This window comes from Salarias fasciatus, chromosome 14 (assembly GCF_902148845.1).
Source record: "Salarias fasciatus chromosome 14, fSalaFa1.1, whole genome shotgun sequence".
Taxonomy (NCBI): Eukaryota; Metazoa; Chordata; class Actinopteri; order Blenniiformes; family Blenniidae; genus Salarias; species Salarias fasciatus.
Genome location: NC_043758.1, coordinates 18648183 through 18667886, shown reverse-complemented (window position 1 = coordinate 18667886; position 19704 = coordinate 18648183). Strand labels below are relative to the sequence as shown.

The 19704-nt window shown below is 41.3% G+C and overlaps 1 protein-coding gene across 3 annotated transcripts in view; it reads right to left on the bottom strand.

Annotated features, from left to right (window-relative positions):
* The window catches only part of gdpd5b (glycerophosphodiester phosphodiesterase domain containing 5b), a 39668-nt gene that overhangs the window by 5551 nt on the left and 14413 nt on the right, over positions 1–19704 (bottom strand). For all 3 annotated transcript variants that reach the window (XR_003932795.1, XM_030108220.1, XM_030108221.1), the window contains 11 exons: positions 10050–10153; positions 8350–8443; positions 8112–8171; positions 7702–7800; positions 6186–6279; positions 4796–4941; positions 3665–3747; positions 2207–2357; positions 659–880; positions 318–475; positions 76–223 (listed from right to left, as the gene is read on the bottom strand). Coding sequence is in view for 2 of the 3 variants with exons in the window: in XM_030108220.1 (XP_029964080.1) it covers positions 76–223; positions 318–475; positions 659–880; positions 2207–2357; positions 3665–3747; positions 4796–4941; positions 6186–6279; positions 7702–7800; positions 8112–8171; positions 8350–8443; positions 10050–10153 (1359 nt within the window). In the remaining variant the exon portion in view is untranslated. The remainder of the gene's footprint in view (positions 1–75; positions 224–317; positions 476–658; positions 881–2206; positions 2358–3664; positions 3748–4795; positions 4942–6185; positions 6280–7701; positions 7801–8111; positions 8172–8349; positions 8444–10049; positions 10154–19704) is intronic.

The window sequence follows — 19704 nt, the reverse complement described above, 5'->3', positions numbered from 1 at the left end:
ACACTACAAACAGATTACAAAAAGAATCTCAAAGGTTTGCAGAACTAAAAAAATCTTTATCCGATGAGTCCTTACCATAAGCCACAGAGGATAAGGCACCTTTCTGAGGATATGCGGGGCCTCTGAGGACACCGACGACACCCCGCTGCACCACAGGACGGAGTACAGCCAGGGCTCGTTGACGGTGTAGAGAGTGAGGTTGATGTGAGTCTGAGAGAAGTCTCTGAAAAGAGCCACACACGTTCAGCTGCTTCTCTGAACATAAATCGTCACCACAGTGCTGAGCGGGCACTTGAGGCCCGTCGGTGTCTTCGCACCTGATTTCCTGGATGCTAACTTGGTTGTATCTCAGCAGCAGCCTGCTGATGCTGCGGTACTGCAGGCTTTCAGGAGTCTGCTTCTCCACTGAGGTCTGGATCAGACCAGGCGCCAGCTCCTCCACCTGAGCCCTGTGCTCATCGGGGGTCCACATCACCTAACCACAGCAAAACAATCAGCCATTTCAAGAAATTTAGTTTTTAGTTTTTTGCCTGGATAAAATTAATGGATGAGGCACAAACATGTTGAAAGAAGTACTGTTAAAATCCAAAGACAGACATGGTGCAGTTGAGATGATAAAAACCTGGTTGGTATAAGGATTTAAATGTGATTTCATTACCAGGTCAGGAGAGACTCCAGATTGCTGCACAGCCTGAAGAGTATCATTGATCCAGCTATGATAGCAGGGGTGCTCCGGAGGAGGCCTCCGCAGCCTGAAAACCACAGTGCTGTTGTGGTAAGAGGCCAGCTTGAGAAGCTGCTCCAGGCTGCACACGCTCTGATTGGCGATCAGATCCTTCTCGTGCGGCGACAGGTTGTGCACTGTCCAGAAGGGGTCATCCTGAGGAAAAAAACAAAACAAAACTGTTGTCCTTCTGCTAAAATCTGTTTCATTAATCGAAGCCCGTCATAAAATATATAGACATTTAAAACCATTTCTTACGAAAAAAATAAAATACTCATGTGTTTCATGCAACGCCTACAGGACATAGAAATAGCAAAATGGTTAGTTGAGTTTGATCTTTTTCCACTTCACTGCTCTCTCACTCCTCAGAGGAAAAAGAAACATCAGATTACTTTATTTATTTTTTTCCACGATGTATTTCCTTGTGAAAAGAAAGCCTGGAGTGATACTGCGTTTCCTGGAAAACAAAATCTGGCCTGGATGTGTGCACGTGCAGCACAAACAGACTGAGAAGAAGAAGAAGAAGGGCATAAGTAATGAAGATCCAAACAAATACTGACACAATCCAAGTTTGTCTTCATGTCTTCACAGTAATCCGATTTCAAAAACTGAGGCTTCAGAAGAAAATACTGAAAGGGGGCGACCGGGTTCATTTTCAGGGCTTGTTTTGGATTTGATGAAATGCCACTCAATCGAGGCTTCTTTAAAAATACAGCTCAAAAAATGATTTCTCTCACATATTAAAAAGTGGTTTTAGCTTCGGTCTCCTTGAAGCCTCTCGGAAAGGGAAAGCCATTTTTCTGGAGGGTGTTTTCTCATGAGATCGAGGCTACAGCCACTGCATTAGTTTGACACCAGGCTCACAGTTTTTGTCTGTTATTGTTGTTAATGAGCCAGATGATCACATAAACAAAAACAGCCGACACTCCATGTTGTCTGTCATATTTAACATTAAAGATTTGTCATCATCGGACAAAAACATGCCGCTTTAAAAAAAAACAACAAAAAACAATATATTTATTGTGTGCATTCAGAGTTATATCTTTGAAAACAGTGAATGATTATTTGAAAGTTGTGTGTGGGCTGCACTGAAACACAGATCAGCAACATGCAGTGGACGTGTTCAACACACACCTGTGCAGGACAGAATAATTGGACACGATAATAGTTGGTATTACCGCACACTTCCTGATGCTTTTTATCATTGTGTGTGGTCCACTGGTTTGGTTCTTTAATGAGGTTGATATAAACTATTATTTTGAATGACTCGATGACCTTGATCGGCCTGCATGTCTGAGTGAATATTACTGTTTTAATGAAACGGGCCGACGTTATGAAAGATGAATGAGTGAGGACACAGAACAGTCATGACTCAGTGGGCTGATGGCCTCTATCACACATCACTGCCTCATGTCATGCTGCCAGTTAAAGCTGAAATGGCTTCAAAATAACCCATTAATTCAGCTCTTATTACAAACCAACCTGAAGGAACCACAGCCCGGCGTTCAGCTGCTGCAAATCTGTCCAGTTAAAGTATGAAGCATCCTCCATCTGTCTGTCTGGGAAAACCTTCTCTACATCCGTGGTCCTCCGCAAGGTGAGGTCTCGCATCAGAAAAGGCACGCTGTCAGTACTGGTGGGTCAGAAGAGCGGGATTAACATTGTTAATCTAAATAACTCTCATTAAATTAGACATTAAATACAGAAGAGCGCTACGTGGCCATTATCGCTCACATTAGTTCGAGACTTTGTTTAAAATAAATCATTTGGAGAAAATGAGCTCAATGTAGATGTCTTGTATTTGAATATCAAACGATTTTCCCTTGCAAAGGTAAACAGTGGCACGTTAACCAACATGAGCAGAAAAGAAATGAAAGAGATGTTTGTTGTACAAATAAGTTGACAGTCGAACTATCGGAAAAAGTACAATGAAGAGCTCTACTACAATCTCCAACTGAAATATTGCATAGAAATATGAGTATTAACAGTGGATGTGTGTGTGTCTGGCCTCCTGCAGGACTGGAGTCTCTGTCGCTCTGGTTGTCCTCAGGTCTAATTACTCAGCACAGTCAGAAGCTCACCTGTCAGCAGCATGCAGCCGTCACCTCTCTCAGGACTGTGCAAGGAGTCCGGGGAACACACAAACATGCATTTGCATACACAAGCTGAGCCAAAGCGGTTGCTAGCACATTTAATTAAGATGCAGGAACTGTGGGAACACAGTCAACGATCTTAAGACACACTGCAGCGAGAGACAAAAAAAAAATCCAAAAAAAGAGCTCCACACCCTACAATAGCAACAAGATAGCAACAACACTCTGTGGTTACATAGTCAGTCATCTACCATCACCGCACATGCATGAGTAGACACGTGCACACACGAGTCATCTCACCACGGCCACTCCAGTTTCCACCCACCCCATTTCATTTCTTCCTACAAGTGCGTCTCTCTGAGCTCGGCCTGTCATCTCTCATTATGTCGATATCATGCGTTCATCTCACTGCTGGCATTCTGATCTTTTGCTACGTTTACGCCAGTCAGTGCATACTTTCTAGAAAGCAATTATATGTATGTATGTATCGTGCCATTTACTTGTTTATCGTGTTTAAATATTAATAATACTTTACTTTTCTCAGTATTTTTCAATGAAATGGTATTCTGTTATTACCGGTTCAATCAGGAATATAATTCCATTATTTTATGTATGGAATTCAAATGAGATAATTGATCAAAGCAACACATTCTGCTGCACCATGTTTACTTCTCAGTCATGGTACATGTTGAACCCGAACCCATGAAAAACCTCCTTGTTCATAATCCACAAGATCAAATAAGGGCAGGCCGAAACGTGACACAGTAAACAAACCCTCATTTGTTTGCCTCATCTCTCAGCCGTATTGATTTTGTGTGTGTCTGTGTGTGCATGCGCGTGTGTGTACCTGATAGCCACGTCAGCCTCCAAGCCAGTGACGTTCATCTGCAGAGCTCGCTGGAAGGACCAGAGTGTGTTTTCTGGAGCGAGCTGGAAACGGACACATGGTGAAAGAGAAACACATAATTACACATAGCCCAGTAACAATGATGTAATTTGAGTCTTTCCTGGGTGAACCGTATCTCCTGAAGGACGAACAAAACGTTAGCTGAGCACAGACTGCGCTCAAGCAGAGTGGCAGGACATATACATGGATTTGTAACGGATATGGTATTTTTCTGTTTAAACACAGACAAATTATGAACATTATGGTAGCATTTTACAGCTGTATGTAACTCAAAGGATTCCGGAAAATAGAAAAAAAATCTGCACTCTTTAACTCACAGGGACACAGTGATGATCGATACTAAGCAGGCAGGTTAAACATCCCTGACTCGCATGCTGTTTTCCGATGACACTGTGAGCGAAACTACTGACTGGGAACCACAGGATAGGAATGATCCTGTAATCAATACACATGGATTCTGGGAAACCGCGACCAAGGAGGTATCTTTCTCTCCGTCCTTCTCCCTGCCTGAGTTTCTCACAGCTTTGCAGAGCCACACCTAAATTTAGATTCCACTGCACAGATCGATCGCTTTGCACAAATACCACATGGAGCAGGGTGTGTCCATGACTGTTTCCAATAACCACCTTCCTTTCCCTTCCAAGAGTTGCATAACACTCAGTGTGATGTTATGCCAAGCGCTGGTGCATTAATCATTCTGCAGGTAATATTTGAAAGCAATCAAAACAACCCTCCACATAACACTAAGAGCAAAAACAAGATTCAGTGTTTCTAAAGTCTAATAAGATCTCTAAGTGGCCTTCCGACCAAACTTGCACAATCTGAAATAAAGCTTAAAATCTAATAATGATCTATCTTCAATCACTATTTTATTGTAACTGTATGTCTAAGAAACAAAGGCTGAACTATTTTCAGCTACTCAACCAGATACTGGACGAGATAACTCTGGAAGGTGCAATACAAGAAAAGCAAAAGGGGCACAAAGGGGAAAAAAATTACCAAGTATTTTGTAATGTGAAAACATCTGCAAGGCAATTCATTTAAATAGGTTGTGTGTGTTCTGCTGCTCACCATGGGGGCGCCCTGGTGGCCGAAAACTTCAGGGCGCGGCTTGAGGCTGTTGGGGTCCATGATGCAGGGGGAACTGATATAAAAGGGCACCGCGTAGAGGCCCAGTAACACACTGAGATACAGCAGCACGACGACCACCTGGAACACTGAAAGAAGACATACACTGATGAGACGTTTCAAATGAATATAGCTGTAGTTGTTACAGTAACAGTGAACAGAAATATCTAAACAGTACAGCAATCTATTGGTGAAAGTCTGGTCAATTTTTCTCCCATTCACTCACATTTAAAAAATTTTAGTGTCAACTTTCAACGACACTTTCTTTTTAAAATTGTGATCCATCAAAAAAGAAGCTGCTGCCTTTAGTTTATCTTAGACATTGGATTGAATTCACTTAAAACAGAGTTTGTCTTCTTTGTCACTTTACCAAAAATGTCAAGACTCAGTCATGAACTCGTTATCAAACCTTTACAAAATTGTGACAAAGATTTAGAAACTAGACTGGATGTTTAGCAATGTTTATGGCTTGGCAGGCTGAATATCAACACTACTATCCGGGGCCAAAGAGATAAGAGTTTCCCTGCGCCCACCTCTGTGGAAGTCAGCAGTGATGGCTATGAGTGTAGACACCTACACATAACAAACACACACACACACAAGAGGGGGATGGATTTGTTTCAAGGTCAGCTCGGAGGCGGGGTTGAGTTGCCAACTCTTGTTACACACAGGAGACTCAGTCTTCATCCACAAGAACACACACACGCGCACATACACAGCCTTTGCTGCTGTGTGTTATGGAGATGCTGGAGGGTAGAGTTCTTAAATGTGATATTATCACTTCATCAAGAAGGACTAGTAATCCATTTTCACACTTTCCCAACAATCTGTCTGTTCTTGGGGATGACGACAGCTGCGGCATGTGTCTCACTGGAAGCAACATTCTAAACGCCATGTCCGTCTTCATCTCAATGAAGTGGTCTTTTAAAGAGTCCTTACTGACATGATCAACTCTTCTATTTGTGAATAATCTTGTTACCATCTGGCAACAGCAAAAACTGGTATGAAAATGACTTTCAGTTCCATTGGGAGTGCATTTTGTGCCACAGACACCAAAGACAGTGAGTTCCAGCACACACTCAGGGCTGCTAATCCCCACAAAGAGTGCTGGCCTCAAGGACAAAACAATTCGAGGTGTCCTGGCAGGAAAACATCACATGAGGCCGTAGGAATGTTTGTTATCTCGGACACCCTGGGTGCAGGTCCTGGCCTCTGTCTGCATAGTGTTAATCATTCACCAACTCCTCTTCTCGTCCGTGTCCGAAGGCAGGCATTGAAATTGAGTAAGGGGGAAAAAGAAAAAGTGTATTCTGTGTTTCAGTAGTAAACATACTTGTTTTTTCTGCGTGGGCAACCTGTCCGGCCACAATCCAAGACAGTGCAGTGACCGCAATAAGAGCGCCGATGTGCAGGAACGGACCTGTAGCCTGGACAGGTGGGTTAATCAGAGAAGAGCGGAGGATATAGAGAGGTAGAAAAACAGATGGTGGTGGGAAAGGAACACAGAGACATGGAATCACAGACATAATCCAGACTTCATTGGAAGTCATTGGAAACACTATTTAGAGAAAACAGCTGCAATTTGTCGAGGTTTTCAAATCTAATGGCTTCATTTTCAGAGGAATTGTAGGTTTGCTTCAATCACACAATGTTGGTGCCGAACAATCTCGCACAGACACACTAATTATAAACCTGTCACGACTCCTCGGGTATCTTTTAACAGTTCCATGTCATCAGGGTGAACGTGGATCGAGTGTCTTGTCCCCACAGTGCAGTTCACACAGTTTGCAATGTTTAAGCTTTTTTGTGCATTACAATGTTCTTTGACATTGAATCATTTCATATAAGGAAGGCAAAAGAATCCAGAAGAAGGGATCTCTTTAGTTTCCTCATCAAATTATATTAAATTAATGACTGAATTCAGACAATTACATACGTAACACAATGCATCTGTAATCTGACAAAGATTACATCCTGCTGGCTCATGTGCCTCACAATTGTTTGGGCCGTCTTGACGACACACTATCCCTCTGTACGATCGACCGCGCACCAGTGGAAGTGAGTAAGAGGTGAGGCGGAGATAAAACAGAGATTCCCATTTGGCAAAAGTGCTTTTAAAACAAGAGTCCTATCGGATGCCTTCATTGATTTTTCAAGAGAAAAGAACACATGTGCTGCTGCAACCGACAGACGTTAAACCGCTTCATTACCTCATGATTCAATATCATGTGTGAAAGATGCAAATTTCCAAGCTGCCAAAAATCATGTGATTCAAAAGAATTTCAACCATTTTCAGTACAAATGAAAAAAAAAAAAATCAACATACTTTAAACATTTAACCTACTAGTATTTTTTTCCCTCACATTCAAAGTTTGGTTGAAATGGTTTAATTTTGTTCATAATATGTAATAAAAAAGGAACTGAGTTGAAAAGAATGTGTAATTCGAGCAAAAGGGAGGAAAATCTATCTATTCTCTGGCAACCTGTACAGTGAAGTGAGTGCTTTATTCTGTCTTTCTCTCTTTAATGCAATGACAGTAATCCTTGAAAATTCATTGACAGTTTCATTTCTTTAACTTGTCATTATTTATCGATATTAGTGCAGTAAACTGAAGTAAAATCTTTTTAAATCTCCCCAAAACATTACAAATGAGAGGTAACATCTCATATTTTCCTCCATGGCACTGAAAGTCTGAATGTAGTTAAATTATTATTTATTGCATCCAAAAGACTTTGTGTTCATGTGGAAATAACAGAGGAGCTTGGTTCTGTGCATCGCATCACTCTGAACCTGTATTGATGTCAAGCCTTCAATGGTCTCAGGGCTTTCAGTGTTTTATTCTACTGACCTGCAGGGAGATAGGGATGACATCCCACTCTTGTCCCCATGTTTGACTGACAGATATGACCCCAACGATGGTCGTGAGCAAAGCAGCAATCACTCCTATCTGAGCAAACACAGAGAGAAGAAGACAGCAACAAATCTGAGAGGCAACAGACCACAGGGTGACCTCCCAGTCGTTTCACACCCGGAGCAGTGTTTGCTGACTGTATTTGGCTTGCTGATAGCTTTCTTCAGCACGTCACTTCCTGAGGTGTCACAACTCTGCTGGGACAGCCGGATCCAAACTAAGTTCAGGACGAGTTCAGGTGATCACCAACTGAATGAACAAACATGCTCAACACACACCAAACACCCCTCCTTCTGACTGCTAAGTTACACAACCCCAGTGGCTGTGTCACAAATGTGGCACCTTACCTTGTGGAGCCAGTGCAAATTCAGCTGCTGGCCAAGTGCAACATGGCAAAGTGCTAAAACCTGAAATGAAAGACACACAAATAGAGAGCAGTTCCTCCAGGTCACATTCTGCTCAGCGTTACCACGTGAGCCGCGGCTACAGCTGGCAAGTCACGCAGACAACTCGTTTCAACAAAACATTCACATGGACATAACCTGTTGAGCACCTCGCTGTTGGAGTGGCTGATGTGGGACTCACCATCAGAAATGCGATGTATGTGAAGCCGGCAGCGGTGGTGGCCAGGATGGGAACTGTGCCATCGCTCCACTCCCCTGAGCGGTTGTACAGGTACCTGCTCAAACACGAGTGTCATTAAAGCTTAGCGTTATGAGCGCTCACTTTCAGTTCATCATTAACTGTGTAAATACTCTGCTGAATTACCGTATCTGGAAACATGCATGTCCTATTTAGTATGTAAAGCGTTTTCAAACAGTACAGTCTTAAAGTAAGAATCCAGCTCTAAAAAGCTTAAACAAGGGTCAACAATCAGATGATCCTGCTTTGTTATAAGACCTTGCAAATACTAAAAACAAAAAAAAAAAAACATCCTACCAAGCAGGTTACTGACTGACACCGATGCCATGTCTGAGTTTTGAGCTTTATTGTTGCAGTGATGTTAACATAGACACTGCAGAGCGACCACAGACGGTACAGATGGGCCACAGAGAGAATAAACACACACATGTCGCTCTGAGCCATGTTGCTCAATAAAGAGACAGCGTTAAAAAATCCACAGCTGCCAAGAAAACACCAATCCTGTTGATGTGTGCGTGCATTTCTGACCTGACAGCTCTTGTCTATACCATTAATTACACTCACAATATTATCAGTGAGCCGCAGCAGGGTCTCTTAGTGCTGATGCTTTTAGCTCTTTGTGAATTCATTTATGCTGCAGATGGACTGGAGACACTCCCTGCTGCTAAATCACGAGAACACATAAGGGCAGGGATGTCACCGCTCTGGTTATTTGAGGAAACTCCACAAAGGCTGGAAGGAAAGCAGGAAGTCTGCCGTTAAAAGCCAATGGCATATGTCGATCCATTTATACCGACAGAGAGATGGATAAAAATGGTCAGTCTCAGGGGTTCAAAAATGATCAACCTTAAAGACAAACCGACCATTAACAGGAGAAAGGATAGAAAACTAATAAAAAATGAGAGCTAAAAAAGGAGGGTGGGATATTACTGGAGAACTGCTGTGGGGAGGGAACGTGAGAGGAGGTAATAAGAGGTAAAGGATGATGGTGAGAGGAAAAGGTGACATTGTAGTGCTCCCCGAGAGCTGGAGGAGAGGGGGAAGGGAGGCGGCAAGACTGATCTCGGAATGTTACAAAATAGGATACAATACAACCCATTTTACACTACAGCCAAACACATGAAGATAGGATTTAAACGCCACGCAGTATGATTTTTCAGGTCGAACATTTTTATGAATTGATAGTACTAAATGAAGCTTAGTTCCTTTAAATCAATGGAGCATCCATAGTTGATCTTTTTACAATGTTTAACATCTGAAAACCCAAAATCTTCTTTGTCATAACCACTGAGAAGCACTTTGACTGTCTCAATCTGTTTCTCCTGTTCTTATTTCTACTATATTTTAGCATTCATTGATGTTTGATGGGTGGCATATGTCTCCCTCTACTCTTTTAGTGATAAAATGAAACAGAAATGCTCAAAAAGCTGGGCGAATCATGTCTATTATGTAATAAAGCAATCTGTGTCAGCCCGGCTAGTCTCAGATTAAGGCAGAATAGATTAAACTGACGATTTAGGAAATCCACAAGCTCGGCAGTGAGGAGTCAGAGTGTTTACAGCCAAAACTTTACGCGAGCAGGCGAACACGGCTGCCGCCGGACCAGATAATACACCGGATCACAGACTGGCGCGTGCACTCACCAGTTGAATTCACTGTAGTCGTTATGTGCCTCCCACCAGAAGTAGAACCAGACGAGCAGCAGACAGAAGGTAAAGAGGAGGATGAGGGACCACAACAGCTCCCACTGCACACAAATACACACACAAACACAATTCATTATTCCTGATACTCCATCAGAAACAAGAAAAGAAACATGATTGAGTAAAAGACTATGGTTATAACACGACGCTGACAAAATACCCCTTTAACACAGTGCTGTATGCCTGCTTGACTGAAGCACTTTTAACTTCGTGAACTTTGCCAAAACATTATCAGAGTGTAGCAGAGTTCATTTCAACTTAACTTTTCACAAACTCGCATACACCGAGAACAAATTATCAGCAAACCTGTTGTTGGCCTCTGACCACAGTTCTCCCTTATACACTTAGCTCATTAGCCAGGAAGGACTTTCAGGAGCTTCATACGCAGCCCCACTAATTACTGCCATCATCTCTCATGCACTTTTTAATCAAAGCTCACATTAGGTGGGCGACATCTTCAGATAAAAACAGACACACACCCTGAGGCCAAACTCAGGAGGATATAAGTGTGCAGACACACTCATTTCTATCTCTTTCTCCACATTTTAAAGACATCCACAGTTTAGCTGCAGCTCGAAGAATGATGAGCTTGATTAGTTGAGCTAACAAATACATCTTTTAATAAGGGTGGACTTCAGGGTACATTTGCTCAGTTATTTTTCTCGTAACGAAACACTCGGGATCTATTGGCAGGTGATGTGATGAACTATAATTTCACGAGTGCTGCTATGAACAGACTCGCTTTGAAAAATCTGAATGTTAAACTTTATTTTATTGCAAAATTTGATTCAAACAGTAATGTTTATGTATTTATGATTTAATCAATTTTTTTATTTAGCTTTTTAAATTGATAAATAATTGCAGCTCATAAATCATGAAAAGTTGCTGCTCCTAATATGTACTTATTAACTATGAGTCATATGGGTTAAATTCAGAGAAATAATACCTCAAAGGTGATCAATGAATAATATTTCAAAACTATTTTAAAGTATTAGAGTTTCAAAGCCATGCTCTCGGAATGGGAGTGTAATATGACTGGAAATATGCACGGCCTGAAAGAAACGTCTGAACAGAAGCATAAGTTAAAAAGAAAAACATTTCTCTTCCAACATCGATTCATTGAGTCTTTCCAGATGTGTAAGCTTCCCACACTATCATCACCCAACACACACATTTAACTGACTTTTGACCTGAGTGGTCAAGCCAGATGCTCCCTCCTGTCATCAGCCCAGAGCTGCGGCCCAAAGAAGAAGACAACTGGACTTGATTCTGCTCACATACGGCTGATTTGTGTTTCTGCAGTGCTCTCAATGGCTGGATAATACAATGTGTTTCAGATATCTGGACCTACAAAGTCTGCACAAGTTCACACCTCAGAACATTTTTGGCAAATTGTTTTTCAATTTTTAAATGTTTTGTGCAGATTGGTAAATATCTTAACAGTCTTACATCTGACGTACTTTGGCTGTGAGGAGAAACTTTGAGAGCGGCAGTAATGCTGTTCACCATTAATCCACTACTTTCTACATTCAAAATGCTTCTTCAGTTCCTGTAAACCAATCAAACGAGGTCAACTGGAGCAGGTCTTGTTTGTTTGAAGACATTCCACCACTTTTGAGTGAGTTCATCAGTTCGTGCTGATAAACTGATGAAGCCACGTGGACATGGGTTTGCGTAAGCAGTTCTGCACCGTATCCAATTCTTGTTGACATGATTGAGATGCTTCCTACCTGTAACATATGAGACTATGCATAGATATGCTAACTCAGCATTAAAAAAAAAGGGAAACGTCCCTCCACACAGAACTCAGTGATGAGCATTTAAAGAACAATAATGTAAAAGGAAAACCTAGCTATAGTTGAACATATCATCCCTTATGCTTCAAAAACTCTTTGAGAACTGATGCACCAAGATAAAGCACTTGTTTAAGAATCCTGCATGTCAACTTGAACACATCACTGATGAGTTCAGCAGATCAGATCATTATCGCCTCACCAGCGGAAATGACATTCCGGTGAGTGCGTCTCCCTGACCTGTTTAATCCCCTCATGTTCAAGGTGTCTATCGTTTTTCTAGGTGTACAAAAATCCAAGCCTATTTTAAAAACGTGAGCAAAGAGTTCAGTGTTTTCTCACCCTGAACTGATTTGAGCGGCATGTCGAGGTCATGTTCAGAGCTCAAGCCTGGTTTAAAGGCTTTGGAACATTTCAACATTCAGATCAGTTTCTGTCTTTATACGGAAATCAGGAACGAATCCCAATGTAGTGTTTGATATCTGGCCTTATTTTTATGTCACGATGGCATTGTACAAAAAAGGAAATAAGCTTTGGGAATGCTGATGAAGCCCATTTTATACATTTAGACAGCTCTTCACGACACCAAGTGTAAAAAGCAAACTAATGATGTGAGTAAGCAGCTCTTTTACCATCAGCCATTAAGGGAACTGTTTTCATAACTGAAGTTAATCAGTCTAAAAACAGGAAGAAAAAAAAGAGATCAGTACATTAATGTGAACACAATGTGACACCGTGTGTCATTTAAAAAGGGGAAATTGTTTAATTGAAGAGATTTAGTAATAAATGGATGTATGGTGGGACTAAGAAAATGGCAAATGAATGGCAGTGTAGGTGTCATGGCCACTGTGGGAGACAAAGCTGCGTGTGTGTGAGTGTGTGTCAGGATCATTGATTAGAAAACACTGACCCCGGTTCACATGGCCCTTAATGACTACGTGGAAACACCTGGGAGAAATGACCTTGCCGCTGCGAGGGGACATTGTTCAGCCTGACGTCTCCTTTAACCCCCCGGCTCCTTTTCTCTGGATTCTGAAAAATGTGACCTGATAAAGCTGGGAAGGTGCAATCTGTAAGTCACCCAATAATAGTTCTTCATTATCCAACATCACTACCATAATGTCCATTTCTGGAAAAGTCCAAATTGGTTTTCCTTGTTTAATAACTTTACGGAGTGTGAGTTTTAATCACAGTTTACACTGCCAATTACACCCATGCGTGTGATATTAGCAGATGCTTAGCTACTAGGGAGTTTGGCCATATTTTTTTCCAATTTCACAGAAAATACTTCATCTTATGAAGAAAATGCCTCCCCTCCGAAAAAAAAACAGGCTCTGAAGAACACCCTACATTTCTCAGTTTTGTAAATTTAAGCATCCTGTGAGGTCTGAACGTCTCTCTTCCAGTTTCTCGGCACACACAGCATCAGAGTTTGTCCACTCTGACAGGACTTGGCCTGACCCGATGACGGCACATTACCATTCTGCAAGGCTGGCATTTTACATTGGCTCGCACCCGATGGTACAGACCAACAGCGCTGCAACAAAATCCATCTGATCACCACAATCTGAGGAACTGAGTGTTTTTACAGCAGTTGATACAGATATTATCCTTGTTATCCTGAGATTTTCTTCTCAGATCAGATCATAAAGATTCCACGCTATTGGATCCCCTTCAGTTCAGGTTAAACGAGGTCACTGTACTGTGTCTGTGATTAACTTGATTATAATGGTGCAAGTTTCCAAAAGAAGTCAGGGGCCTTCTGGGAGAGAGTCTCTGCAAAGACACAGGTTAAAACCTATAAAAGGATGTATCCCACTTCACTCACTAAAAACTCTCAAAGAAGAAAAGTCCTAAATGCTGTCAATATTTATCTATGAACACAAACACACAACTTCAACTTCATCCTTTCAGTTAATATAAAGCACTGAGAGTTTCATCATTAAACTGCATTATTGTGACAATGTTTTGCTCTGATAAACTAAAAAAGAAAAAAAAGAAAAATGCCCAAATAAAATACAAGAATGCTCAATACTGAGCATAGGTTGGAAGGAATTTGGCTATTTGGTTATTTAACAAGTTATAAAGACAAAAGAGAAGTTTTCTTTGGGCCTTATGCACAAGGTGACGACAATGAGAACACTGCTGTGAATTAAGAAGGTGAGCGCAGACAATCCAGGGACTGTAACGCAACACAGCAAAGCACGAGAGAGAAGCATTTCATATAAACCTTTATGAAGTACTTTTACTTCTTCCCTCAGTGGTTTGAATGATGATTAATTTTAAGTTATAAATACATCACTGTGAGTTCTGTACAGTGGAATATGACAGACAAAGACCTTATATTTATTAAACCAAGTTATTGGACTGGTCCTTTGTGACTGCAATGCACTTCTAAACTCTATGATATTAGGATATACTCAATATGACAGCTGAATACATTTTTAAAAAAGTTTAGACTTGGCTTTAACTTATAATGATCAGACTGCATATCAGGGAGAGTGAGCTCTGTGTTCATCTTAGTCGAGCCTTCGTCCATTCATTATCTTTTGTAAACGCCTCAACACACTGGAACCCCATTTCAAAGTGTTGTTACTGGTAATTGTATTTTGTGCAGTTAGAGATTACTTGTTTGTTGCTCTTTTGCTCTGACCTTTCACCTCCGAGTCTCTCCTAACCCAGACCAGTGAAAGCAGAAAGTACCTATGAGTTCTACGGAGGTTTGACCCTGGTCACAGGGAATTTTTCCATTCCATTGTCTGGGGCTCACTTGGATTTACTGTTTGTCTTCTGTATTTGTTTCAGATGTAAATGTGCCATGAGATCGCTGTGTTGTCAGTTCAACTTATATAAATCAGACGTGTCAAATGGGAAAAGCTCCAGCAGCATACTGTAGTTTGAGTTCAAGTGTTAAGTGTTATATCCTCAATTTTTACCATTTGTGTGCATATTTTCTGATGCTTTGGATGAGGTCCTTTGGATTACACGTCAACATTCCTATTAACCACCAGACTAAAACAAAGAAAACAAACCATTAATAAATCTGAGTTGTACAAAAGAACGTTTTAAATATTTTTAAGTCATCTCTACCCAACAATGAGTCAACTTCATAAAGGTTTATTGTAATTTCACCAGTTATAATTTCCCTGAGGTCAACTGCTCGATACTCTGCATGTATGCTTGTGTTGACTGGATGTGTGCACGTGTGTGTGGGAATTATGCTCAGCAGCTGCTCTACAACACAGAACATGCTTGAATCAGCAAACGCAGATACAGTCATTAGCTCACAACAAAGCACCCGCAGCACGATTATTTAAACAGAGCAGGCAGCAGCGATATCTGCTATGCTCCGCCGGTTATAGGTTGTACTTAGAATTGTCATGGAGGCAGGAAGTGAAATGATAATAAATAAATAAACACACCCTGAAAGCGGCACGTGGCTGATTCACATGCCGAGTAATGTTATTGTTAATACATGTATGCGTGTTAAACAGTGATAACTACAGCAGTGTTGTGTATTCCTCTCCAACTCCCTTCAGAACAAAACACAACAGCCGATAAATTCACACTGTCAAGAACGTGTCACATCTCAAACTAAAACTATCCTTGCACTACGTACAGTATGTCACCGAGCGCAGCCACACGGTGCAAGGTAACCCATCAGTGTAGGAGGAACTTTAGGAAACATTGTGCTCAGCTGATTTTGTCCTACATGATGTGATGTGACGACAATCTCAGCTCATGTTGGCAACAGTACGTAATCACGTTATCACTTGATAGTTACTTGTGTGCATTTGTGCACTGTAATGTACATTTTCAAGGATAGCTTTAATAGTAAAACCTATACCTTCAATGCCCACACATGTATGGATGCATGAGATCAGCCATTGCAGCCTTCTGCTGCCATACATACAATATACAATGAATTGATGCGTTCAGCTGGATCTGACAGTTCGATCCCACTCGATGTGTACAAGCGCTGAATTTCAATTGGCTGTCAAAGAAAGAAGTGCATAAAACTGCTTTGGTTCGTTTAACACTTCTTCCTTCTCCATACGTGCCCGAGTCTTCCGCTCGATCTTTGCTGGACTTAACGCGTCAGTCACTCTGCACATTCCTGAGCATATCCAGATAAGTCCTTGGTATTTCGTGCGAGTGTTGCTGCTCCACTTTATCATTCAGTTATTCCATTAGAGGAATGGGCAGCCAGTGTAAAAAATGTCTGGAAGTGAAGAATGACCATGTTGGAGGGGGAAAAACAGAACCCAATTTTCCCTAAACTATATAAGATGGATAAATATGGGGATAACACTGCAACATAAAGCACTTTTCAGTTCCTATCGACTCAACACACACATTTAGTTAATTTGATTGGGGGTGTTAAAGTGGCCGATTCTGACTGCTGTTGTCTTTTGAACGAAATTCTGCTCTGATGAGAAAGGAAAACATTTTTGATCCAAGGATTTGTGGTTGTTTACCAAACCTCCAGAACCAACAGTGTCCCTCTGGAGCTGAACTCAGGATATCTGCAATAACAGGTAGTAGCTGTCAATGGAAAGGTTGCAAAACTCAAGCCTTATCTCAACACTGTGTATATTTAGGAATTTACAGGATGTTTGTAATTGTTTGCTGAAGGTTAACTACAAACTGGAGAATGAACTGTGTGTACGGAGGCTGAACCTGTAAGGAGCCTGGGGAATTTCCAATTACAGCAGATACAGTAAACATGTTGACAGATGTTTTATTAGATTCAGTTACTTTCCAACAGCTCTTGCGAGACTGTCAAAACTTGAAAAGTGACAATGTGCGCTGCTCGAAATGACTAATTAACCTCTAGTGGGAATTTTCAAATAGAATGACTGCCATTATTTAAAAGCAGACTGCTATCCTGTCTGCCAGCTATTACAGTCAACCTTCATATGAATCCCCCTTGGTTAATAGATTAACATTTGGCTCTGCAATGCTTGAGTGACAGACGAAGTAGGGAAGCCACCATAAGACCTTAAACACCAACACATAAGGCATTTACACTGTTGCTGCAATACATTTCCCTTAAAACTAATAAATTATTTACCAAGAATGCGACGTCAGAAGCCGATAATAAAAGGTTACATAGAAGTCCAACGTAATTGGATGCCCTCCTATAGGGAGGGTAGCCACAGTAACGTCTCCATTTATAAGCAATGCGTCAAACTGTGAAACGATTACATGACTTATCCATGCTAAAGCTCCACTTATTGTTTGTAGCAGAAGCTCGTCAGTGTCACCACTTTACATGGAGTGAATCACACCCTCGGCCTCATCACCGAGTCAACTCGCATCTCAAATATCGAACCTTTGAGCCTGACAGCAACAGGAAACACACACACAAGGTACTGTTGGAATCACTGGTCTGAAAAGAGGACTAACACTTAAAAGGCATAACATTTCAAAGAGACCATGAGACTTAACATCTTAACAATATTCTTACTTTGAGTTCTTTAATTCTTGTTACACTTGTGACTGGGAAAACAAAAATCCCAACGATATGAACTGTTTTTATAATTGCTACCCAATATTTCACAGGTTGCGGACGATCAAGACCACAAGACCATTGACAAAGGCAGGGAATGCTTGCCTCTATTTTTAAAAGTCTTTGTCTCTCTCAATGGTAAAGAACGACTAAATGGAAATACTTTTAATTATTACTGAGAGGCAAGATCACCTTGCGCAGCATGACGCTGAGCTATCTCGCTATAAAGCGCCACCGACACGGACAGAGTCAGCTCCACTGAACGAGCAAGTCAACCGGAACGACTCATCACAGTGAACGGAGATGAGAAAGGAGAGAAATTGCATGATCCTCTTGTGGATTATGAATGAGTCTACAGTTGTTTCAACATGAGATTCTGGGTTCTCACGCTCCTGTGATTCACTCAGGTCCAGTTACAGGTACCCGATACCTGTCCTTGATTGGTCACAGTTTGTTTACGAAGACCGTTAAAGATGCAGTGTTATATGACTGAAGCCTTGCCGTCAGCTGAGCAGCATCCTCAGTGGAAACAGAAGGTTTTTGCTTCTAAAAGACAGTCGAACAAAGAAGCTAATAAATAGCAAACTGGTCTTTCGTGGTTTCTGATAACGTTACAGCAAAGATGAACAGTTTCTATAAGACTAAACAATTCACTTTATAGTGTTAATTATTGTCCATTTGGGATGAAAACTAGGTTAGATAATGTCCATGTCTGAGTGTATTCTCCTTCCACCGGACTGAAGACAAGCCGGCCAGGCAGCACATGGTCAAAACAAAAGATGAACACTATGAACATGGAATGCTGACTTGGCACAATCCTATCAATTGGCCTGAAAGACAACCACTTGCAGCAGGAAATCGAGCTACACTGTGTCCAGTTTCTGCAAACAGGGGACAACAGAATGAGTGCTGGAGTGGGTTCAGTGATGATTTTGTGTCAATTGTTGGTAAAAAGTTTTACTTTTGACCTGCCTGTGTTATTCATGTCTGATCACACACTTTGTGCGTACCGAGCTCCCAAGTTTCTGCTGGCTCAGACTGTGATGTGTGGGCATAAATAAATCATGCAACCTACTGTCTGAATGTGTGTGAGTGCACATGTGGGTGTGTGCCGTCTGTTTGGGTTTGTTGCAGCAACATAACCTGTGTGTCCTTCCTAAATAGCAGCCAGAAGGAAAAGGTCAGGACAAATGGATCATCCCCGAGAGCCTGTAATACTTATCCTAGTATGCAGCTAATAGTAGGGGGGGGCAATGCCTATTGAGGAACCAGAGATTCCAATGTAATAATTTTAACTATTTTTTACAAAGGAATCAGAAATATTGTCTATGAACAGACATGATCACAAAGGATTTTAATGTGGTTCTATGAATCTGATCTCCATATAAATTCCTTGCTCGGAGATTTTCTAAATCAACTCAAACTAATTAAAATGTGCAGAGTGTAGGAAACGACAGACAAATGAGACAGTGGAGTATTATAGTGTCACATGAACCTTTATGGGGAAAGCTCAAGGTTATTATGCAGTGGGGCAAGGCAGCAAGGGCAGATCTGGTCCAAGATAATTCTTTGTCAATAAATGCTGACAAACACGCAAGCCAGAGCGGGCAGCCCTGTCAGCCTAGCATGACGCATCTGTTTCTACATATGCGTCTGTAAGAACTTTAGGAGGCATATTATTAAAAATGATACCAAACAAGATAGAAAAAATAGAACAATGGTGATAAGAAATACGACTTCTAAACAGTGCAATTACAATAAAGACCATTATCAAGACCATCATCAATTTCTATCAGTCTCCTTCATGACAGCCTCACAGTTATTGCTGGAAAGTGACCGTGGCAAAGTAAATGACAAACAGAAAGAGATAAATGGGTTCAATTAATTATCAATGCATGTACACCAGTGTCAGCATAGCTTATTGTATTGTGAGATCCGTGGCAAGGACAGCTTTGACTGCTTTCACAACCACAATGGCACTGACATTTTCAATGAATTTTAAAGATATTATACGGATTCTTATGATCTGTACTGTGCAACAGTGATGCAGTGAAGACAGATTCTTGTGCTCCGAGTAGTTTTAGTCCATACAAAGGGCAGTCAGGTGTTTTTTTTTTTCCCTTCATATGAAATAACTGTCTCCTTGGAATGACTCTGTATCTCAGACTGCATATCTGGTAGATTGTTCCATTCAGCAGAAATATCTGCCAAAGACTCACAATTTTTGGATCAAGACCTTCAGTTTCTGTCTATGGCTGTAATCCCACACCAACGCTGATGTTGGTATATC